We start from the raw sequence: 22005 nt of genomic DNA on the forward strand, positions 1-22005 counted from the left end.
CTTCACCAAGATCATTCCCAGGTCCCAACCATACCTAGTTTATCCTGGGCAGCCAATTTCTCTGCCTTCAAAGCTGCTTTGTAGTTTTTCTCCAGCTCACAGAGCTGTGCTGCATGAGCCTCCTCAAGCTCCCTGTGGGATCCCAGGAGAAGGCCACAGTCATCCCTAAAGGGTTCACCAGATCCCACCTCCCCTCCCTCACGCAGGCAGCTGGTGGGCCCTCACTTCCTGCCGCATCCTCCCGGCACGCCACCTGAAGACCCTTAGTTTCACCATCTCCTATTGTGAATGGAGCAGGCGGGGGCCATAGGCTCCTCGCAAGAGCACAGCCTTTGCTTTCAGCTCTCTTGGGAAACTGGACTGATGAGCACTCAGGATAATTTTAGATCCCAAGGTCTCTCCAGCCTTCATTCCAGGAGGCAGATGCTGGCCTGGTTCAAGAGGTGTGTTAAAATAAAAGGCCAGCTGAGCTAACAAGCTAGAAAACATAGAGGAACTTTAAATGTATGTTGGTAGGTGCCAGAAGTCAGTCTGAAAAGGCTGCAGGCTGTATGATGCCAACCATACAACGTTCTGGAAAATGCACAGCAATGGAGACAGTCAAAAACCAGTGGTTTCCGGGGGTTCGTGGGGAGAGAGGGATGCAGAGGCAGAGCCCAAAGGATTTGTAGGGCAATGAAATTATTGTGTGATATTACAATGGCAGATAGATATCACTAAACATTCGTCAAAACCCATAGAATGTACAGCACCAAGAGTCAACCCTAATGGAGACTATGGACTTTGAAGGTTACAGTGAGTCCATGTAGGTTCGTGGATTGTAATGAATGCCCCTTAGGGACGCAGGATGTCATTGCTGACATAAGTTGAGCAGGTGTGGGGGTCAAGGATGTGTGGGCAGTCTCTGTACTTTATGCTCAGTTTCACTGTGAACTTAAAACTGCTCTAAAAATAAAGTCTGTTAATAAAATAAATAAGGGAGTTCCCATTGTGGCTCAGTAGTAACAAACTGGACTAATATCCCCGAGGACATGGGTTCGATCCCTGGTCCCACTCAATGGGTTAAGGACCCCTTGTTGCTGTGGCTGTGGTTAGGCCGGCAGCTGCACTTCCACTTGGACCCCTAGCCTGGGAACTTCCACATGCTGTGGGTGAGGCCCTAAAAAGACAAAATCAATAAATACATACATCAACAAATCCTTAAAATTAAAAAAATACATACATAAATCTTTTTTTTTTTTTCTTTTTTTTCTTTTTTTGCCATTTCTTGGGCTGCTCCCGCAGCATATGGAAGTGCCCAGGCTAGGGGTCGAATTGGAGCTGTAGCCACCAGCCTACGCCAGAGCCACAGCAATGCAGGATCTGAGCCGTGTCTGCAACCTACACCATAGCTCACGGCAACGCTGGATCCCCAACCCACTGAGCAAGGGCAGGGACCAAACCCACAACCTCATGGCTCCCAGTCGGATTCGTTAACCCCTAAGCCAAGACGGGAACTCCACATTCATCTTTGAAATTAAAAAAAAAAAAAAAAAAAGCAATTCTGTGACATCTAGGAGGGCTTCTCTCCAGCAGGACTACTGAGGCTGCTCTGGGGCCCAGTGGGGGAGGTGGAAGGGGAATTTAAGGATTTTCTCACTCACACAGACAATGCTCCTCCTTTTCCTTCCTCTTGGTTTGTCTCTGCGGCCCTGCCTCCTACCCCTCCCAGACCTTCTGTCGGATTTGCTCAAGTCCTGAGCAAGCCCCCAGGGGGCAGTAGAGGTGAGAGGAGGAGGAGGCAGGCAGGGAGAGGCTGGGCTAAGAACAACAGCAGCGACCACAGAAATCTCACAGAGAACTGATAAATGGTTCTCAGCAATCAACAGAAAGGAGGGGAGTTCCCGTTGTGGCTCAGCGGTACTGGCCTCCCTAAGTAGTTAAGGATCCCCCGTTGCTGTGACTCTGGCGCAGGCTGGCAGGTGCAGGTCCAATTTGACCTCTAGCTGGGGAACTTCCATAGGCCACAGGCGTGGCCCTGAAAAGCAAAAAAAAAAAAAAAGATTTCTTCAAACTGTTTTAGCGACCTCAAACCGTCCTGTTCTCCAAAGACGTTGCTCTCATATTCTCTACCCCTCGCCACCCAGCTCCATTTGGCGCTGTCTGAAAACCCAGGCAACTGAAATCCTGCAAGGAGGCAGGAGCCTTAGGACCTTTGGTGCACAGGCACGTGTGCCAGAAAGCCTACCTCTTCTTGCTTTCAAAGTTCTGCTGCATCTCAGCACAGCGGAGATCCATTTCATGGGAGAGCTGGAAACGAGGCCGGTGTGAACAAGACAGGACGGAGGAAATCACTCCCGCTCCAGCCTGCAACTTCTGAGAAGTCTCTGCATTCATGGTGAGTGCCCCCCTCCCCAGGCTCACCCCGCCGTGTCCTGCAGTGCCATCTCACACCATTGCTGAGGGAATAGAGCAATTCTTGTCTCTCTCTGTGTTGTTCGGTGCATGATCAGTTCATAATATTGGTGCATGGAAACCATCCGTTTCACTGTTTTGTGGGCAAGTCTGGTCTCTTTGGCTGGACTATAATTGCTTTGTAAGATTCTGGCTTTTGGATTTGGGGATACATAAGTCGACTGAGCGAAGGGCATGGCCTGGAAGAGCCAAAGAGACCTAAGCCTCACGTTCTACTTTCATCGAACTTAAAACCAGGGCTGATAGGGAGTTCCCATCATGGCTCAATGGTAACAAACCCGACTAGTATCCACGAGGATGTGAGTTCGATCCCTGGCCTGACTCAGTGGGTTCTGGATCTGGTGTTGCGGTGAGCTGTGGTATAGGTTGCAGACGAGGTTTGGATCTGGCATTGCTGTGGCTGTGGTGTAGGCCAGCAGCTTTAGCTCTGATTTGACCCCTAGCCTGGGAACTTCCATATGCTGAGAGTACAGCCCTAAAAAGACAAAAATAAAAACAACAACAACAGAAAGCCCAGAGCTGGTTGGCAGAATGGCCGTGTTGCATAGCAGGAAGTGCTCACTTCCAGGCAACCTCCAATTCTAATGCATCCAGTCTTCTGGTCAGTGTCTCAAGAAGAATGGACACTGACAGCTGAAACAAGGGTTCAGGGTCAGCCCTTCTCCCTTCTACACAGTCACACAACAATGGGGGGTGTTCACAGGCAGGAGAATTTTAAGAGTCACTATCCGAGGTCCTTCTTTTTTTTTTTCCTTTTCTAGGGCCACTTGTGCGGCATATGAAGGTTCCCAGGCTAGGGGTCGAATCAGAGCTGTAGCCGCTAGCCTACGCCAGAGCCACAACAACTTGGGATCCGAGCCGCGTCTGCAAACTACACCACAGCTCACGGCAACGCCAGATTCTTAACCCACTGAGCAAGGCCAGGGATTTGAACCTGCAACCTCATGGTTCCTAGTCAGATTCATTAACCACTGCACCATGATGGGACCTCCATATCCGAGGTCCTTCTATGGAAATATTCTCCACATGTGTCTTCAGCTGGGCTGAGATATGTCAGTGACTCTAAAGGTGAATTTTAACCAGTAACCCACCCCTGATGAGGTGAGGATCTCATGCAAATTATTTAACTTCCTGAGCTTCAATTTCCTTTCTGAGGAAAGAGACCATAAATCTGGCAGGGTTTTCAGATAAATATAGAAACAAATCAACAGAAGGGAAGGCCTCAGCCTGAGTCAGTCGCTGGGTCACCGTAGGATTCAGACACATCTGCGGTATATGGCGGGGGTGGTGGGGGGAGAATCCTGCTGGGCAGTCAACCTTCCCACTGGGTTTCAATGAGTTTCAACGGGTTTCAATGACAATTGGCAAAGGGTGGGGGAAGAGGGAATCTGAGCATCCCTCTGGTTTATCCCTCCGGCCAGGCCACCAGGCCCTCTGCTTGGGATGCAGAGGAGGAGTCCCTGATAAAAACAGATAATAAAATCTAAAGGAAGTATCACCAAAGTCTCCAGGGAACATGACGGGTACAAATTGAAATCAGCAGATTCCGAAGCATGGGCTTTGGCAGTTTCAACAGCAATAGGAAGTGGGTTCTAGACAATTCTGGGCAGCTTTTGAGCAAAACTGGAAGTATTGGTCACACTGGTGTCATTGGCAAGAACCTCAGCAACCTCTGAAAATTTTTTTTTTTTTTGGTCTTTTTTTTTTTGTCTTTTTGCCTTTTGTTGTTGTTAACCTCTGAAATTTAATTCACCATGCAGGCCCCAGCAGCCCTGCTGGAAATGGCCAGTGCCCCCTAGTGTGGAGAGGATAGTGGCATTGAATGCCTGGAAATTAAGTTGGGCTGTGAGGAGGGACTTGAGTTCTTGCAGTTAGGGATGAAGATGGGATCAGAACTACTGCTGGGTGACCATGGTCAGAGCTGTCGCCTGGACAACCTGGCTCCCACAGGTAAAGGGCTTGGCCTCTTGCCTGGACCAGAGCAGGTGATCTGAAACTATTGGTCTCTCCCCTTCCTACAGAGATGTCTGCTAACTCAAGGATCACTCACCAATTTCTGGGCAGAATGATGATCTCTGTTCATTTGCTCTATAATCACTGTCAGCTCTGAGATCTGTTCTTCTAGGTCGGTAACGATGTCAGTCCTACAGGACAAGTAACCCATCATGCACACAGCTTCCAAGCCATGCCAGTCAGGCCCCTCCCGGAACGTGGCTGGCTCGGCCTGGTGAGAGCCAGCCATGTTCTGCACCTGCTCCCTCATCATGAGGGTGGGGGTGGAGGGGTGGAAGGGTGGTCAGGAAGAAGGGATTTGACAGTAGGGTGGCTGAGCCTCTGACATAGCCTTTTTGGGTAAGCTGGCCAGAAGTGAGCGGGGGTGGTAGAGTGACCCATTGAATAGAGGAGAAAGAGAATATGTCAGAAATCTATTAGGGTTTGGAGTTCCTGTTGTGGCTCAGTGGTTAGCGAATCCAACTAGGAACCATGAGGTTGCGGGTTCGATCCCTGGCCTTGTTCGATGGGTTAAGGATTCGGCGTTGCCGTGAGCTGTGGTATAGGTTGCAGATGCGGCTTGGATCCTGCATTGCTGTGGCTCTGGCATCGGCTGGTGGCTACAGCTCTGATTCAACCTCTAGCCTGGGAACCTCCATATGCCGAGGGAGCGGCCCTAGAGAAGACAAAGAAAAAAAAAAAAAAAAAGAAATCTGTTAGGGTTTGACCTTGACTCAGTAAAGAGAGTTGAAATGGAGGAGGGAAAAGTTCAGAGGATTAGGAAATGAGGTGGGGGAATAGGATTAATGCTGACAGTGCATCATAAACAAGGAACGGGCTGGACCAAGAAGGGATTGTGTGGCTTTCAGAGTAGGTTATAGATGTTGATGATTCTGGGTCTGGGGCGTCCATGAGATCAGTAAGCTTATTCAGCTCTATTTGGTGGAGCTGGAACAAACAGGGTGGCAAGCAGTGCAGCAGAGACGAGCACCTTGATACAAGAGAGTGTGAAAACGAGAGAGAGGATGTAGGAGGAGATGGGGGAGGCGAGGATGTGAATGAGAGACTGAGGAGTAGAAAGAAAACCATGCGGGGACTGAGTTTACATGGTCCTGGAGGATAGAGAGCGGATGGACCATGAGTGACAGAGGGGGTGGCCGCCTGCTCAACCAGGATGGAGTCAGGCCAGAAGCGCCCAAGCTGCATCTCTCAGAGGCTTAAACTGAGTGGTATCTGTGGACATAATGAATCAGAGATGCAGACGTGAGGCTCCCAGAAATCCTGATGTTCGTGTCAATTCTCACCTTCCAAATGCAGACTCTTTTATGAATATTTCATCCATGTGTTACCTCCAAGAACAACTACCTCCTTTAGTGCGAGTGACACCAACCCAGTCATCCTCCAGGTTGGAAAAGGCCTGACGTGTCCATCCTCCTGACTCCTATGGGCTCTGAGCAGGGCGGTGGGAGTGGAGAGGGGTGGGTTGCAGGGCTGAGGAGGGGAGGGACACTGGGGACTGGGCGTCAAATGAGGGGCTTGTCCTTGAGGCCAGGCTGGGACAGGTGGATGTGGGTGCAAGGACATTACCTGGAAAAATTGACTTTGTTCATGTGCTCTGATTCCAAAAGCTTTTTCCTCTCAAATATCTCATCTCCCAAGGTGACGGAAACCTGCTCCCTGTTTCGAATGAGGCGGTAGCCAGGTGACACGTTTATCACTTCCTGGGAGTTGGGGCGGAAGGTAAGGTAAACAGTGCAGACTTGGAGCGCTGAGCTTGCACCGATCGATCTTCTGCTAGGGCCCTGCATCTTACAGACAGACACGCGAGGTGGGATTCCAGGGCCCAACTTCCTCCTGTGCCCTCCCCGGGGTACTGCTCCTGAAATCTGATTGTAAGGTTCAGCTGGCTCCTGAACATCCCCATGGGCCTCTCAGACCCAACATGTGCAAAACCCAGCCATTGATACCTGCCCCCCACCTCCCTGCACTCTGCCTCTGGGCCCTGCTCCTTCCCTTCCCTGCAGCTAGGCATTGGGAAAACTGCTCACAGTTTGGAATTAGATGGGCCTGAGTTTAAATCCTGTCTGGCTCTGCCACCAACCAGCATCTCAGAAAGTGAGGATAGGGCGTTCCCGTCGTGGCTCAGTGGTAACGAACCCTACTAGCATCCACAAAGACTCGGTTCGATCCCTGGCCTCACTCAGTGGGTTCAGGATCTGGTGTTGCTGTGAGTTGCGGTGTAGGTCACAGACACAGCTCAGATCCTGAGTTATGGTGGCTGTGGTGTAGGCCGGCAGCTACAGCTCTGATTTGATCTCAAGACTGGGAACCTCCATATGCCATGGATGTGGCCCTAAAAAAAAAAAAAAAAAAAAAAAAAAAGTAGTGAGAAGGAGAACTCTCAAAAGACTTTTTTGAGGAATAAATAACATATGAGAAAATGCCTAGCACAGTTACAAACAAAACAACTCCTAAAAACATTTTAGTCAGTTCCACCTCATCCCCAACCAGACACCAAGTCTTTTACTCACATTAGGTAATTTATTGCTCTCCTCTTGTTTTCCTAAATGGATTTTCATCCTGCAAGAGAAAGGTGTGCTCAGAAAGCAACTGATGAGGAAAGAAAAGTTCCAAGCTTGGGAGCTGTACCCCGATCCCACCACCCATCTCTGAAAAGTGACCTTACCTGGAGTAAATCTCTTAAAATGCTCTCCTTCAGAAAATAGGAAGGAGTTCCCGTCGTGGCTCAGCTGGTTACAGACTTGACTAGGATCCATGAGGACACAGGTTTGAGCCTGGGCCTTGCTCAGTGGGTTAAGGATGCGGCGTTGCTGTGCGTTGTGGTGTAGGTCGCAGACACAGCTGGGATTTGGTGTTGCTGGGGCTGTGGTGTCGGCTGGCACCTGCTGCTCTGATGCAAACCCTAGCCTGGGAACCTCCATATGTTGTGGGAGTGGCCCTAAAAAAGCAAAAATTGAAAAAAAAAGGGGAAGTAGGAAATATTTAAGAGTCCCGGGATCACTGGCACACAGATTGTGATGAAACGGTGGTCAGTAGAAAAGTGAAAAATCAAGTTGTCATTAGTCTAATAGTAGAACTATCCCTAAAACACAGGCCGAGAGACTTGGCGTGAAGATCCCCAGTGCTCCTCTAGAAGCACAGTGCTTAATTTTCATGCACATATTTTTAGTGACATCTATGTTGTCTGCACAACAGCCATACTTGGTGTTTGCACCGGAAATTGGTGTTCTAGAACCCTGAAAGTGCTCATTACATGCATTCAGGATAAGCAAAGTGCTACTATTCGGAGATCTAGTGTTAACTCTGATTAGAATCAGTTTTTGTTTGCAGGTAGGAAAATACAAGCATAACGTCAGGTACTTAAGTGTCTCAAGAGTATCTATGAGGGAGCTTATCTGCAAGGTTGAAAGAGTCGGAAAAGAGTAATTAGCTTCCGATGTGGTGAAAGAAATGCAAGTCAGATCCTCAGAACCCTCTGATGGCTTCCTGTCTGTTAATCCCCACTCTGCCCCCACCCCCACCCCGTGCAAAGTCATAGCTTGAAGCTCTAATACCCGAGGTCTCAGAATGTGACTATATTCAGATTTACCATCTTTAAAGAGCTGATTTAGTTAAAATGAGGCCATTAGGGTGAGCACTGATCTCATTTTATTGGAGTCCTTGCACAAGAGATTAGGATGCACAGGGGGACCCATGGGCGTGAACATGCCAAGGAAAGCCCAGGGGAGGAAGCAGCAGGCAGGCAGCCATCGGCAAGCCCCGGAGAGAGTCATGCACCAGAAACCAAGCCCACCGGCACCTTGATCTTGGACCTCTGGCTTCCAGAGCCGTGAGATAATAAACTTCTGTTGCTGAAGCTACCCAGTCTGTGGCTTTTTTGTTATGGCAGCTCTAACAGCGGACACATCATCTCTTACAGTGGCCAGCAGGACTGTCAGAGTTTCCTGCTGTTACTGTAACACATTACTACAAACTTGGTGGCTTAAAACAACACCAACTTGTTATAGTTCTGGAGGTCAGAGTCTGAATGGGTCTCTCTGGGCGAAAATCAAGGTGTCAGCAGGGCTACACTGCTTTCTGGAGGATGGTAGGGAAGAATCTGTATCCTTGCTTTTTCCAGCTCCTAGAAGTTGCCCTCTTCCTAGCAGCCTTGTCCTCTATATTCAGAGCCAACACTGGCATCACTCCTGCCTCTGCTTCTATTGTCATGTCTCCTTTTCTGCTATTCTGACTTCCTCCTTCCCAGGTAAGGACTCTGATGTTTACATAGGCCCACCTGGATATTCCAGGTTGATCTGACCATTTCAAGGCCAGCTAATCAGTAATATAATTCCATCTGCAATCTTTTACAGTTTAAATTTTTTTTTTTTTTTTTGCCTTTTTAAGGCTGCAAGCACAGCATATGGAAGTTCCCAGGCTAGGGGTTGACTTGGAGCTGCAGCTGCCGGCCTACACCACAGTCACAGCAACGCAGGATCTGAGCTGCATCTGTGTCCTACACCACAGCTCACAACAACGCCGCGATCCTTAACCTACTGAGTGAGGAGGGATCGAACCCATATCCTCGTGGATACTAGTTGGGTTCTTAACCTGCTGAGCCACAATGGGAACTCCTCATCTGCAATCTTAATTCTCCCTTGGCAAGTAACAGGGCATAATCTCATTTGCCAGGGAGTAGGACGTGGACTTCATGGGGGGCGGGGGGAGGTCATTATTTTGCTGGCCACATTCACCAGCTCTGCTGTGTCTCTGAGTTCACTTTGCAACTCTCTCTTCTCACTTCCTGCACTCCCCTTGTCTGGGCCTCTTTGCTTTCCAGTAAAAATCAGACGTGCCAAGCACATTCCCACCTAGGGCCTTGGTACTGGCTGTTCCCTTTGCCAGGAGTGCTCCCCCCAGGTATCAGCACAGCTCCTGCTGTTTCTTTACAAAGGGATTGCCTGACCTCTCTTTATAAAACAGCAGCCCCACCCGCACCATCCCGCCTCCCTGTGCCTACATTATTTTTCTACCTACCACTTGCAGACCTTGGATGGATTAATGTGTTTATGGTCAGCTCCCTGCCCCTCCCCAGTGAAATGCAAGGTCAGGAGAGTGGCAACCTCACTGCAGGCCCGGTGCACCTGACTCAATGTCTCGAAAATAATAGGTGCTCAATAAATATTTTCCAAATAAAGAAATAGAATATAGAGATTCATGCAAAAGCCTAAAGCTAAGTTACACATCTAAGTTTATAAACGAGGATTAAAATTTTAATTGATGTGTAAAAGCAGAGCTGCAATCTAGGGACAACCTTAGACATTGTAAAGTAATCGGGAAAAGGATGAGTCAACACCATAAATCCGTGGAAGGCTCTTTGCCAACGACATGCCTTGGGCATTGTACCCTTTTAGGGCAGGTATGGCCCTCTGGGGCACCCAGCTGAGAGCTCCTTTGTAGTGACCTTGAAAGCTGTGGGTGCAGAGGCCACAGAATCTGCTTGTAAGATCTGAGGTTTGGGGCAAATCCCAGTGGATTCTGGTAATTCTCTGACATATCTGGCAGCAATTAGCTCAAGTCAGGAAAGTCTGCGAAGGCCAAGAAGGGAGATTATTTTATTCACGTACTTTGGAACATTCCTGCCCCATGGACAAAAAGTACTTACTTTGGGGTGATAACAGATTTAGTTATTGGTTGGACATAATTTTGTTTTTTTGAAGCTGAAGGAAGAGGAGTTAGCCTGAAAGAGAAAAAGAAAAACAAGAAAGAGAAAATTGGAAATTTAGAAACCTAGTTTGGTACTCCCAAATAAGGGAGATCCCCACAGTGACCCTAAATTGGAATATATGGTCTGACAGTGGGAATCTTTAAAATTAGGAAGTTCTTGGGGAACCTCAGGCCCAAGGCCTCGGCACTTGTTCACTAATTTGGGGGTTCCTCATTTCCTGGAGCGCTTCGTCCCTCTTGGAGGGGAAGCCTCGACAGGTCCTTTCTCTGCTGCACTAATTCTGAGACCTCGTCATTGAAAAGCTCGCTCAGCCCAGGCAGCACTGGCCAGACGGCTGTGCAGCCAACAGGCTGTAGAGCTGGACTTTCTGACCCACCTGGGATTTTGCTGCCAAGTTGAATGTGCTGCAAACTTTGTGAAGGAAAGAAGGCTGCAAATGGAACCCAATTGCCCAGGCTCTGCTCCATCTCAGATAATCCTTACTTGGGCTTCACTGGAGAGGTCTTCCTGGGTGGCTGAGGAGTCTTGATTAGCCTTCGTGGTCCCAGGTTCCAGGGGTCCCAGCAGGTGCAGTAGATGAGAGGGTTGGGGTACATGGCAGGTCGGGGGCCGCCCTGGCTTCTAGGTCAGAAGGCCCTTTCTGAAATGAGAAAAGAGCAGCAGAGTTACACTGTTCAGAATCAGAGCAATAATACTTAGAGACCAATTGGGAAGCACCCAGGAATGGCCCACAGTGCAGACAGAAGACTCTGGAAGCTGTTGATGTGGTGCAGGGTCTTCACTATAAGTAACACCTCACCCCTGGCCATCCCAGAGACGTGACTTGAAAGCAATTTAGGAGTTCCCGTCGTGGCTCAGTGGTTAACGAATCCGACTAGGAACCATGAGGTTGTGGATTTGATCCCTGCCCTTGCTCAGTGGGTTAAGGATCTGGCATTGCTGTGAGCTGTGGTGTAGGTTGCAGACATGGCTTGGATACCGAGTTGCTGTGGTTCCGGCGTAGGCCAGTGGCTACAGCTCCGATTGGACCCCTAGCCTGGGAACCTCCATATGCTGCGGGAGCAGCCCAAGAAATGGCAAAAAGACAAAAAGACAAAAAGACAAAAAAAAGAAAGAAAGAAAGAAAGAAAGCAATTTAACATTTGACATAGCTGAGTGCTTATTGTGGGCCAGGGCTTGAACCCGCACAGTAGGTTGCCATTTCATTTTGTTGATGGTCTCTTTTGCTGTACAACCTAAGTGCCCATCAATTGATGAATAAAGAAGATGTGTAATGCAGCTACAATGGAATATTGGTCATAAAAAAGAATGCAATCTTGACATTTGCCTCAATATAAATGGACTTAGAGGCTATCATGCCAAGTGAAATAAGTCAGAGAAAGACAAATGAAACAAATGAGCAAACAAAACAAAACAGAAACAGAATCATTGACACAGAGAACAAACTGGTTGCCAGAGGGTAGAGGGGTAAGAGATTGGGCAGAATAGATGAAGGGATCAAGACATACAAATGACCAGTTATAAAATAAATGTCATAGTGACGTAATGTACAGCGTGGGGGCTATAGTCATAATATTATAATAACTTTGCATGGTGACAGGTGGCAACTAGACTTATCATGATTAGTTTGTCATGTATATAAATGTCAAATCACTATTTTTCAAACCAGAAACTAATATAAGATTGCATGTCTGGGGAGTTCCTGTTGTGGCTCAGTGGAAATGAATCTGACAAGCATCCATGAAGACGCAGGTTCGATCCCTGACCTCGATCAGTGGGTTAAGGATCCAGCATAGCTGTGAGCTGGTATAGGTCCCAGATGCAGCTTGGATCTGGTGTTGCTGTGGCTGTGGCGTAGTCCAGCAGCTACAGCTCTGATTCGGCAGCTCTAAAAAGACAAAAGACAAAAGACAAAGACAAAAAAAAAAAAAAAAAAAGACAACTGACTGAATGGGAGAAGATATTTGCAAATGATATATTTGATAAGGAGCTAATATCCAAAAGACACGAAGAACTCATAAAACTCAATAGCAAAAAACCAAACAATCCAATTTTAAAATGAGCAAAGGGGAGTTCCCTGGTGGCCTAGTGGTTAAGGATCAAGCATTGTCACTGCTATGGCATGGGGTTCAGTCCCTGGCCTGGGAACTTTCACATCACATGGGCATAGCCAGAAGAAAATTTAATAATTAAATAAATAAACATGGGCAAAGGACCTAAATAATCATTTTTCCAAGGAAGACATACAGATGGCCAACAGACACAAGAAAAAATGCTCAACATCCCTAGTCATCAGGAAAGGCAAATCAAAACCACAATGAGATATCACCTCAAACCTGTCAGAATGGCTATTATCCAAAAGGCAACAACTAGCAAGTGTTAATGAGGATGTGCACTGTTGGTGGGAATGTAAATTGGTGCAGCCGCTGCGGAAAACAGTGTGGAGATTCCCCTAAGTAGTTAAAAATAGAACTACCATTGAATCCAGCCATTCCACTTCTTGGTATTTATCTGAAGAAAACAAAAACACTCATTTGAAAAGATATACGCACCCCTATGATCATTGCAGCACTATTCACAGTAGCTGAGACATGCAAGTTAAGGATCTTGAGAGGGAGAGAATATCTGGATTATCCATGTGGGTCCAAGGTAATCACTAGGGTTCATATAAAAGGAATGTGGGAGGGTCAGAATCAGAGAAGAAAATGACCAAGTAGGAGTCCTTGAGAAAGGGACCATGAGCCAAGGAAAGTGGGCAGCTTTTAGAATCTGGAAGATGCTAGGGAATGAAACTCCCCTGAACCTACAGAAGGAATAAAGTCCTGCCAACATCTTTTTTTTTTTTTTTTTTTTTTGGTCTTTTTGCCATTTCTTGGCCGCTCCCGCAGCATATGGAGGTTCCCAGGCTAGGGGTCCAATCGGAGCTGTAGCCAAGAGCCTACAGCAGAGCCACAGCAACGCGGGATCCGAGCCACGTCTGTGACCTACACCACAGCTCACGGCAACGCCGGACCCTTAACCCACTGAGCAAGGCCAGGTATCAAACCCGAAACCTCATGGTTCCTAGTCGGATTCGTTAACCACTGCGCCACGATGGGAACTCCAGTCCTGCCAAAATCTTGATGTAAGCCCTGTGAGACCCATTTCAGATTTCTGACTGCAGAATTGTGAGTTAAACTGGCATTGTTTTAAGGCACTACATTTGTGATAATGTGTTTACAGAGCATCTGTAATAGGAAACAGAAATTTGGCGGAAAATTAACAATAGAAACCTAGACACCTAAGAAAATTAAAATTGCATAATTACTTTAGGTTAAAACATATCGCATAAGAGGAGTTCCCATCGTGGCTCAGTGCTAACAAACCGACTAGCATCATGAGGACTTGGGTTCGATCCCTGGCCTTGCTCAGTGGGTTAAGGATCTGGCATTACCATGAGCTGTGGTATAGGTCGCAGATACAGCTTGGATTCCGCATTGCTGTGGCTGTGGTGTAGGCTGGCAGCTACAGCTCTGATTCAACCCCTAGCCTGGGAACTTCCATGTGCCCCAGGTGTGGCCCTAAAAAGACAAAAAAAAATTGCATAAGAAAATAAATATAGTCATAGTAAGCTACACACTCATACATACTAATGTAAAAAATATTGATTTAACTACGAAGTGATTGTGACTACACTAGAAGAGTGAGAGTGGGGGAATGGAATGGAAAATGTTGGCCTAGCAACCAGGTGACAGGGCCCCCATATTTAGCTACCTGTGTTCCCCTTAGCTTGGGCACCTGGTCAGGAGATCTCAGGGAGGCAAGGGAAATGGGTCAGGTGGAGCATCCCCCGTGAGAAGATGGTGCCACAGGCAGCTAGAATTCAGGTAAGAAAGAAGGCTGCGGAGGTAAGACAGAAGCTCATATCTGCTTCCTCTGAGGGCAGAGCCAATCCTGAGCCTGGGGGGTTAGAGGAGTCCCTGCAGCAGGAAGTGAGAGGCTGGGGCAGCCTGGCTCCCAGCAAGTGCCTTCACTTCTCACCTGCCATCTCAACTGAGCGGTTCTTTTTTTTTGCTTTTCAGGGCTGCGCCCACGGCATATGGAGGTTCCCAGGCTAGGGGTTGAATTGGAGCTACAGCTGCTGGCCTATGCCACAGGCACAGCAACTCCAGATCCGAGCCACGTCTGGGACCTACACCACAGCTCACAGCAATGCCAGATCCTTAACCCACTGAGCAAGGCCAGGGATCAAACCTGCAACCTCATGGTTCCCAGTCAGATTCGTTTCTGCTGCGTCATGATGAGAACTCCTGAACTGAGCAGTTCTTCAAGGCCTGGCTCCACCAGGACACTCTCTGTGCCCCCAGGGAGCCTCTAAGTGACTTGTCCACAACAGATATTTGATAAAACTGGTTACCAATAAACTGGGTGGCTCTAATCACAGGGACCAGTCAACAAGGAGAAGAAGGATCCATAGGTGAAACTATAAAAATATCGTGGTCATTACAATATTATAGATACATCAAAAATTAGAATTAAAAACCAAAATGCATAGGTAAATTATGGGACAGCCACTCAGTGGAGTTTTACATAGATTTTAATTGACTCAGTGAAAGCCTGTGGAAACATGAAGAATGAAAATGAAGCAAGATATAAAAGTGTGTGTGCAATGAACAGCTATGTACAAGTTTTAGCAGTATGGATGTGGGTTAGAAATGACTACAGTAAAAAATGATATTGGGTCAGAATGTCAGGATTATGATTTTTTTCCCCCCTCCACAACATTCTTTACTAAAATTTTCCTTGGGTTTTGGAGTCAGATGGGTCTGACTTTGCATAGACACTTCTCCACTTATCAGCTGTGGGATCTTAAGAAATGAACTTTTACTTTTCTGAGTCTCAGTTTCCTCATCTGTAGGGAACATGGGAATTCATGCCTCGCTGGGTTGCTGTGCACATGAAATGAGACCATGTCAGGAAAGCTCTCGGCTCACTGCCTTGCCTATATTAGTTTTCTAAAAACTGGCAACTGAGTTTAGGAATATTATGTACCCCAGTGGTATTTGGCTTATGGAAGATCATTGCCCCCTTTTTTTGGCCACAATGTGTAGTGGTTTGATAGTTTGATGGGATGGGACCTGGGCTGCCGTGGTGAAAGCGCTGAATGCTACCCACTACACTACCAGGGAGCTCCCAGAAGCTCTTATTTCTAAATTTGTAGAATAGGTTTATTTTTGTGTTTGTGTTAAATTGAAACTAAATTGCTAGCTTCAACAGTCATCAATTTGTGTGGAGTTCCTGTAGAGGCTCAGTGGAAACAAATCCGACTAGGAACCATGAGGTAGCGGGTTTGATCCCTGGCCTTGCTCAGTGGGTTAAGGATCTGGTATTGCCATGAGCTGTGGTGTAAGCCGCAGACATGGCTCGGATCTGGTGTTGCTGTGGCTGTTGGCATAGGCTGGCAGCTGTAGCTCCGATTCAACCCCTAGCCTAGGAACATCCATATGCCACGGGTGCAGCCCTAAAAAAAAGAAAAAAAAGGCAAAAAACCCCCAAAACAATTATCAATTTGTGTCTAACCTCATTCTTCTATACCCAGCCCACTTCTCTAACACTAAAGCCAAAACAAATCTATCATTTTAATTATACTTAAGGCAAATCTTTATTTATTTATTTTGGCTGCCCTGGAGACTTACGGAGTTTCCCTGGCCAGGGATCGAAACTGCACTGCAGTTGTGGGCTGTCCACAGCTGGGGCAATGATGGATCCTTAACCCACTGTGCTGCTAGGGAACTGCTAAGGCAAATCTTTAAAACAAACCTGAGATTTGTTTCTATATCATCGTGACTATGTAAATTTCTCCTCTATGAATGTACCCATTTATACTTTTAGCCAGTTTTGCATTGAAGAATATCTGATTGTTTCCTTTTTTTTTTTTCTATTACGAACAATGCCTCAGTGTACATTCTTTTGCTCTTAAAAAGTAAAAGCCTCTCCCTCCAAATACGCATGGGGATGATATGTAAAATATTTCACAGCTAGTAAGACAAGGCTATGGATCAGAGTAGCCATGGGCTCCAGGGCTGGGTGGGACAGGGTGCTGGAGGTGCCCACTCCCATTCCCAGCCACCCCCCCCCCCAGGCATTAACCCCTTACTTGCTGAATCCTGAGGAGGTCTGAGGGTGCCAGAGGAGGTGTTGCGGTAACCAAGGTGGCAGGGAGGGCATTTGAGAGCCTTGGACAATGTGTACACACAATCAGTATGGCAGTATTTCAATCTTTCAGTAAACTTGCATATGAGCTAAACATCAGCTACCTCCCTTACTCTCCCAAGAGGAAACCACTATAACAGCTTTTTGGATATCATTCCAGAAATGTTCTATAATCTTTAAAAATTTTTGCATAAATCAGACCATACTTGACACACTATATCATGCCTCGCTCTTTTTATATAACAGGATATCTAATAGGTATTTTCATATCAGCATAGATAGATCTGCTGCATTCACAATGGCTTGATTTGTTGCATTGTACGGTTCCAAGAACATAGGTGTGTGTGCGTCTTAGAGTTCTTTTTCCTCATTCTCTTCCTTTCCTGTATCTCTCCCTGATGATTTTACCTGGGGCTCAGTGCACTGACCGTGCCAGCTAGTGAGCCTGTAGTCACCAGTAAGCCAGCTGAACCTCTAGAAAGAAGAAAAAAATTATATAAAACCTCTTTTCAAAGAGCTTACCCTGGACTGCCCAAAGATTTGTTTTTCCCATGTGGTTCCTCTCCAAGGCAAGGCCCTTAAAGACCCCACAACGATACAGAGAAAGTGTTTCCCATCAACACAAAATCAGAATTCATTTTAGGTTAAATCCAGAGGTTCCAGAACTTGAGGCTTTAGTGGTCATTCCAAGTGATTGAAATGCTAGAGCAGAAAATCCACAGTATGTGTGGTGCAGAGAGACAGGCTGAAGCCAGCCAAAGGCTTTTACGAAGGCTGACTTGGAGCGTGCATGAATTTCCCTCCTAAAGACAATTCAGTACTGCAGGGAAAGTTAAACCAGAACAGAAGCTCACCCCTCCGTTCAGATTCTCTTGATTTGAGCCTCGAGTTGTGAGGTTTCTCCTTGGGGATGGCAGAGGAAGGTTTGTTTCTTTTATTGCTATGGAAACAGAACAGCAGCACCTCATTGGCTCGGACACTCTGCTCTTAAAGAGAGAAGGCTGGAGAGGCAGCCATTGAGAAATTCTCCAAGGCTGTGAGACAAGGTATGTTTAAGATACACTTTCTGGGGAAATAGAATTAAATAGCACTCCTAGGCTTAAATGGCTATGGCAGGCAGCATCTGTGATGGATTTGAAGTTCCTCTGTTATTTGCTCACAGAAACCTAAAATGCTAAAGTAGGCACTTTCTTCCTTGAATTTCAGGCTTTGAAATCTATGAAAGTAATCCCCCGGGACAGGAGTCCTTTTCAACCAAAGGAGCTCAGATTTTTTTTCATAAGGGGAGCTGCTTCTTTTCATTATAGAAAAAAAAGCTTGCATATTAAACGCCAGTTACTTTCGTTTTTATTTTACTAAACCACCTCACTCTAAGAACTATATTTGACACATCTTATAATAAAAATTTGCACGAACTAATACCCTTATTACATACTATTCTCACCTACTTATTTTTCATCTATTTAAAATGAAAGCTGGGAGTTCCCGTTGTGGCGCAGTGGTTAACGAATCCGACTAGGAAACATGAGGTTGCGGGTTCGGTCCCTGCCCTTGCTCAGTGGGTTAATGATCCGGCGTTGCCCTGAGCTGTGGTGTAGGTTGCAGACGCGGCTCGGATCCCGTGTTACTGTGGCTCTGGTGTAGGCCAGTGGCTACAGCTCCAATTGGACCCCTAGCCTGGGAATCTCCATATGCCGCGGGAGCGGCCCAAGAAATAGCAAAAAGACAAAAAATAAATAAATAAATAAATAAATAAATAAATAAAATTAAAAAAAAAAATAAAATGAAAGCTGGGAGTTCCTGTTGTGGTGCAGCGGAAACGAATCTGACTAGGAACCATGAGGTTGAGAGTTCGATCCCTGGCCTTGCTCAGTGGGTTAAGGATTCAGCATTGCCATGAGCTGTGGTGGAGGCCGGCAGCTGTAGCTCCAATTCGACCCCTAGCCTGGGAACCTCCATATGCCGCACACGGATGCAGCCCTAAAAAGCAAAATAATAATAATGATGATAATAATAAATAAATAAGAATAAAATAAAATGAAAATTGATCATAAATCCACCAGATTGACTTCATGATTCATTGATAAGTCACCACCCAAAGCTTTTAAAACTTTGTTATAAGTCCATCCATTCATTCTACCCCACACTTATTAGCTACTGAGTACCAGGTGCGGTTGCGTGGTATGGGGAGTTAGCTCCATTCCTGCGCTCTGTAGGGCTTAGGGACTATTGGGGAAATGGACAATAAATTCACTAAAATCACAATGAAGCTTATATTAAGGGCTTCACCAGGGACTGGATTGCAGGGATTTCTGTCTAGTGTAGTGAGTCAGGCAACAGTTTTAACTAGAGAAAGAATCTGACTGGCTTTGCATATTAGAAAGATAATTTTGACTGCACCATAGAAAACCAATGGGAAGGGCCAAGACAGGAAGGAAAGAAACCAGCTAGGAGTCTGTGGCAGTTGGCACATGAGACCCCGTGGGGGCCTCAACGGAGGGAGTAGCAGTGGGGATGGAGAGAAAGAGGACACATGGGAATTGAGGGAGAAGGAGGAGGCAGTAAGGATTCCTGGGTTTCTAGCCCAAGCCATTGGGTAGGTGGTGGTGCCATTTATTGAGATGGGAAATTCTGGGGGATGAAAAGACTCAGGGAGCAGGTCATGATTTCTTGGTCTTGTTGAGTCTGAGACATCCAAGTGGTGCTGTCTGTTACAGAGTTTGTTCCATGTTTGGGGAGTTCCAAAGAAGAGTTTGGGCTAGAAATACTTCAGGAGTCTTCAGAGTAGATAATATCTGAAACCAAGGGAGTGGATGAGATCACCCAGGGAAAGGATGTGTGCAGAGAGCAGGATCTAGAACAGAGCCCGGAGGAACACCAATATTTATGACAGTGCGTCTCAAAGAGTGGGCTAGTTAAAATATGCACAACAATCACTTGAATGAAAGTGGCTTAAATCAAACAAGTTCATAAATTTCATGAAACATAAGTTCTGGAGAGCATGCCGAAATGTCATTGTAGAACTGGGTTCTTCCCATCCTTTTGTCATGCCAGCCTCAGTGTGTTGACATACGGGAGCCCCAAGATTGCATTGTGGCTGCCACAATTCCAACCTTGGGTGTATTCTCTAAGTACCATGAGCAGAACAGGTGGCGACAACTTCAATAGCTAAAGGGAGGGAAAGATGTTACCAGGAGAACAATGGGATAGGATCTAGGAATTGGATATTTACTTTGAATCTGTTTATTGTGTGAAAAGTTATACTCAAAGGCTTTCTTTTTTTTAATTTCCCCAATACATTATTTTTTTTTCTACTGTACAGCGTGGTGACCCATTTACACATACATGTATACATTCTTTTTTTCATACATTATCATGCTCCATCATAAGTGACTAGACATAGTTCCCAGGGCTCCACAGCAGGATCTCATTGCTAATCCATTCCAAAGGCAATCTTTCTGATAATTAAAAAATAAAGCATGGTTTGGGTCTTGTGTGGAGAGGGCCTAAAAACAAAGATACACAGGAAGCGGATGCTAATGGAAAACTCCAGCCACTCCGCTTGGCTGAGACTTAGCACTAATTACATTGGATTTTTTCCCTTCTTTCCCCTTTTTAGACATGAATACAACTTTGTCACCTTCAAAACAGGGGAAGGGAAGGAAATGAAAGCTTCTGGGGGCTAAGTATATACTGCTCTTCTCTTTGGTTGAATTTAGGGAAACGGGCATTGCATAAAAGGCTCTTTCCAGAGACCCCGTAAGGGGACTGATGCTACTAACATTCACAGTAACTTTCCCCAAAGCAATGTGCCTTAGTGTTTGGAATGGGGGTGGCTTAGGCCAGAATACTGATGGGATAACCAAGTAAAGTTGAATAAATGAATGAGAGAAACTGACTTGACGATCCACCTGTGTCATCAGAATTAGTCTGCATGTTGTTGGGGGAAATGGGAACCATCTCCGGTGAGGCTTCAGCCTTCACGAAGTGGTGAACGTGATCAGTGGGTGAGCATTTAGAGGTTCTCATTTGTATAATTTGTTTGTGGCTCTCCGAGAATACACCCAGTGTAGAGAAGACCAGTGTTCTCTTACGGAGCTTGTCATTATTTTCAAATTACTCAGTTCTCTTTGATCATTTCTTGTCCTTCAAGATCCTTATAACGGATGCTATGCTAAATCCCACAGACTCACTCAGCAGTTTCCAAGTAGCCCATCACCAGGGAGCCACAGGAATCATGCAAAAGCCTGCAGTGCCACTCGTACACCCAGAAAGAGGGTGTTGCCCTGAGCCCTGATCTTCCGAGGGCTCTGCATATCACAGGTTCACACAAAAACCTCAGTTTATTATAGAACACATGGGCACTTAATCTGAAGCTCAGTGGAATAGCAGGACCTGGAGCCCTAAACATCCATTCTCATTGCTGACATTGTCAGGCCCCAGGGGGATGCTTCTCCACATCTCTTGCCCTTTATCTTCCAAACAAAAATGATTGTATCCACATGCTATGATATAAAGGTTTCTGTGTGGTTTTGCTGGAGAGGTCAGAGTCCCTGCTTTGGAATGCAGGAGGGATAGGGCAGCAGCAGTGAGCTGAGGGGAAAGGGAAAAACTCTCAGAAAGCATGAATGCACAGATTCACACATGATGAGATGGTGTTTCCCAGTGGTGCTGAGCATCCACTTTTTGCTTCTTTTCATGTTTTCATTTTTAAGTCCATAGGTACTCATCTATTGGAGTGGTACTTGCAAGAGCTACATATTGTGGCTGAAGAGCATCTTGCAATGTGAATTCTGATTATCTTTAAATTTATACATGTATATAGGTCTAGATGGAACACGCATGAATCTTGGTACCAATTCTTCACATTGTTGTATGGATCTAGAATCTGCTTTGAGAGATGGTGAAAGAGCTATGTAAGTGGTAGTGAATTACCTGAAATTAAAATACTTTGGGAGCTCCTGCTGTGGCACAATGGGATTGGCGGCATCTTGGGAACGCTGGACACGGGTTCAATCGCCAGCCCAGTACAGTGGGTTAGGGATCTGGTTGGTGTTGCCGAAGCTGCGGCTGGAATTCGATCCCCGGCCTGGGAACTCCGTATGCCACCGGGTGGCCAAAAAAGAAAAAAAAAATTGTAAAATTTTCTGACCCATTGTTCTAATGTTTAAATGTGATGTGAAACTCTTGCTTTTAAGCAACTTGGTGATTTTGCTGAGAAAGTAAGAAAAATAAATTTAATGGAGTAATACTTTTTAACGTAATTGACCTTTATGTATCTTTCTCTAACATTTCACATCCCCTTTGCTGTGCTTCATCTATGCTTTTTTTTTTCGTCTTTTTAGGGTCAAACCCTCGGCATATGGAGGTTCCCAGGCTAGGGGTCGAATTGGAGCTGTTGCCGCCGATCTACGCCACAGCAACAGCAATGCCGGATCCGAGCTGCGTCTGCAACCTACAATACAGCTCACGGCAACGCCGGATCCCTAACCCACTGAGCGAGACCAAGGATCAAACCCAAAACCTCATGGTTCCTAGTGGGATTCATTTCCGTTGCTTCACCATGGGAACTCCCCATCTGTACTTTCTTATGCTAAAGAATGTAACATTTTCTGCCTGTTCACCAAAGTTGTGTTTTG

The 22005-nt window shown here is 46.3% G+C and overlaps 1 protein-coding gene and 2 long non-coding RNA genes across 9 annotated transcripts in view; 1 reads left to right on the forward strand and 2 right to left on the reverse strand.

Annotated features, from left to right (window-relative positions):
* The window catches only part of FLACC1 (flagellum associated containing coiled-coil domains 1), a 35521-nt gene extending 18254 nt beyond the window's left edge, over window positions 1-17267 (reverse strand). The window contains exons 1-10 of one of the 7 annotated variants that reach the window (XM_084998370.1): window positions 17221-17267; window positions 16775-16840; window positions 11941-12062; window positions 10658-10814; window positions 10112-10186; window positions 6978-7026; window positions 6034-6167; window positions 4505-4598; window positions 2228-2289; window positions 35-132 (exon numbers count right to left, since the gene is read on the reverse strand). In XM_084998370.1, coding sequence (XP_084854496.1) covers window positions 35-132; window positions 2228-2289; window positions 4505-4598; window positions 6034-6167; window positions 6978-7026; window positions 10112-10186; window positions 10658-10770 — 625 coding nt within the window. In that variant the 5' untranslated portion in view covers window positions 10771-10814; window positions 11941-12062; window positions 16775-16840; window positions 17221-17267. Of the gene's footprint in view, window positions 1-34; window positions 133-2227; window positions 2290-4504; window positions 4599-6033; window positions 6333-6977; window positions 7027-10111; window positions 10187-10657; window positions 10815-11840; window positions 12063-16310; window positions 16390-16774; window positions 16841-16888 lie in introns of all 7 variants that reach the window. The other 6 variants (XM_084998368.1, XM_084998369.1, XM_084998367.1 and 3 more) reach the window with 6 other exon arrangements.
* The window catches only part of LOC146396078 (uncharacterized), a 1511729-nt gene that overhangs the window by 1058400 nt on the left and 431324 nt on the right, over window positions 1-22005 (reverse strand). The gene's annotated exons all lie outside the window — the stretch shown is intronic.
* LOC146396082 (uncharacterized) lies at window positions 13546-21313 on the forward strand. The gene is made up of 2 exons (XR_014828937.1): window positions 13546-17864; window positions 18181-21313. It is a non-coding gene; the product is annotated as an uncharacterized LOC146396082 (long non-coding RNA).

The sequence above is a fragment of the Sus scrofa genome, chromosome 15, assembly GCF_054392235.1.
Source record: "Sus scrofa isolate SSC_HxYL_T2T_F1_AM1 chromosome 15, Sscrofa_HxYL_maternal_Yorkshire_Landrace_v2.0, whole genome shotgun sequence".
Lineage (NCBI taxonomy): Eukaryota > Metazoa > Chordata > Mammalia > Artiodactyla > Suidae > Sus > Sus scrofa.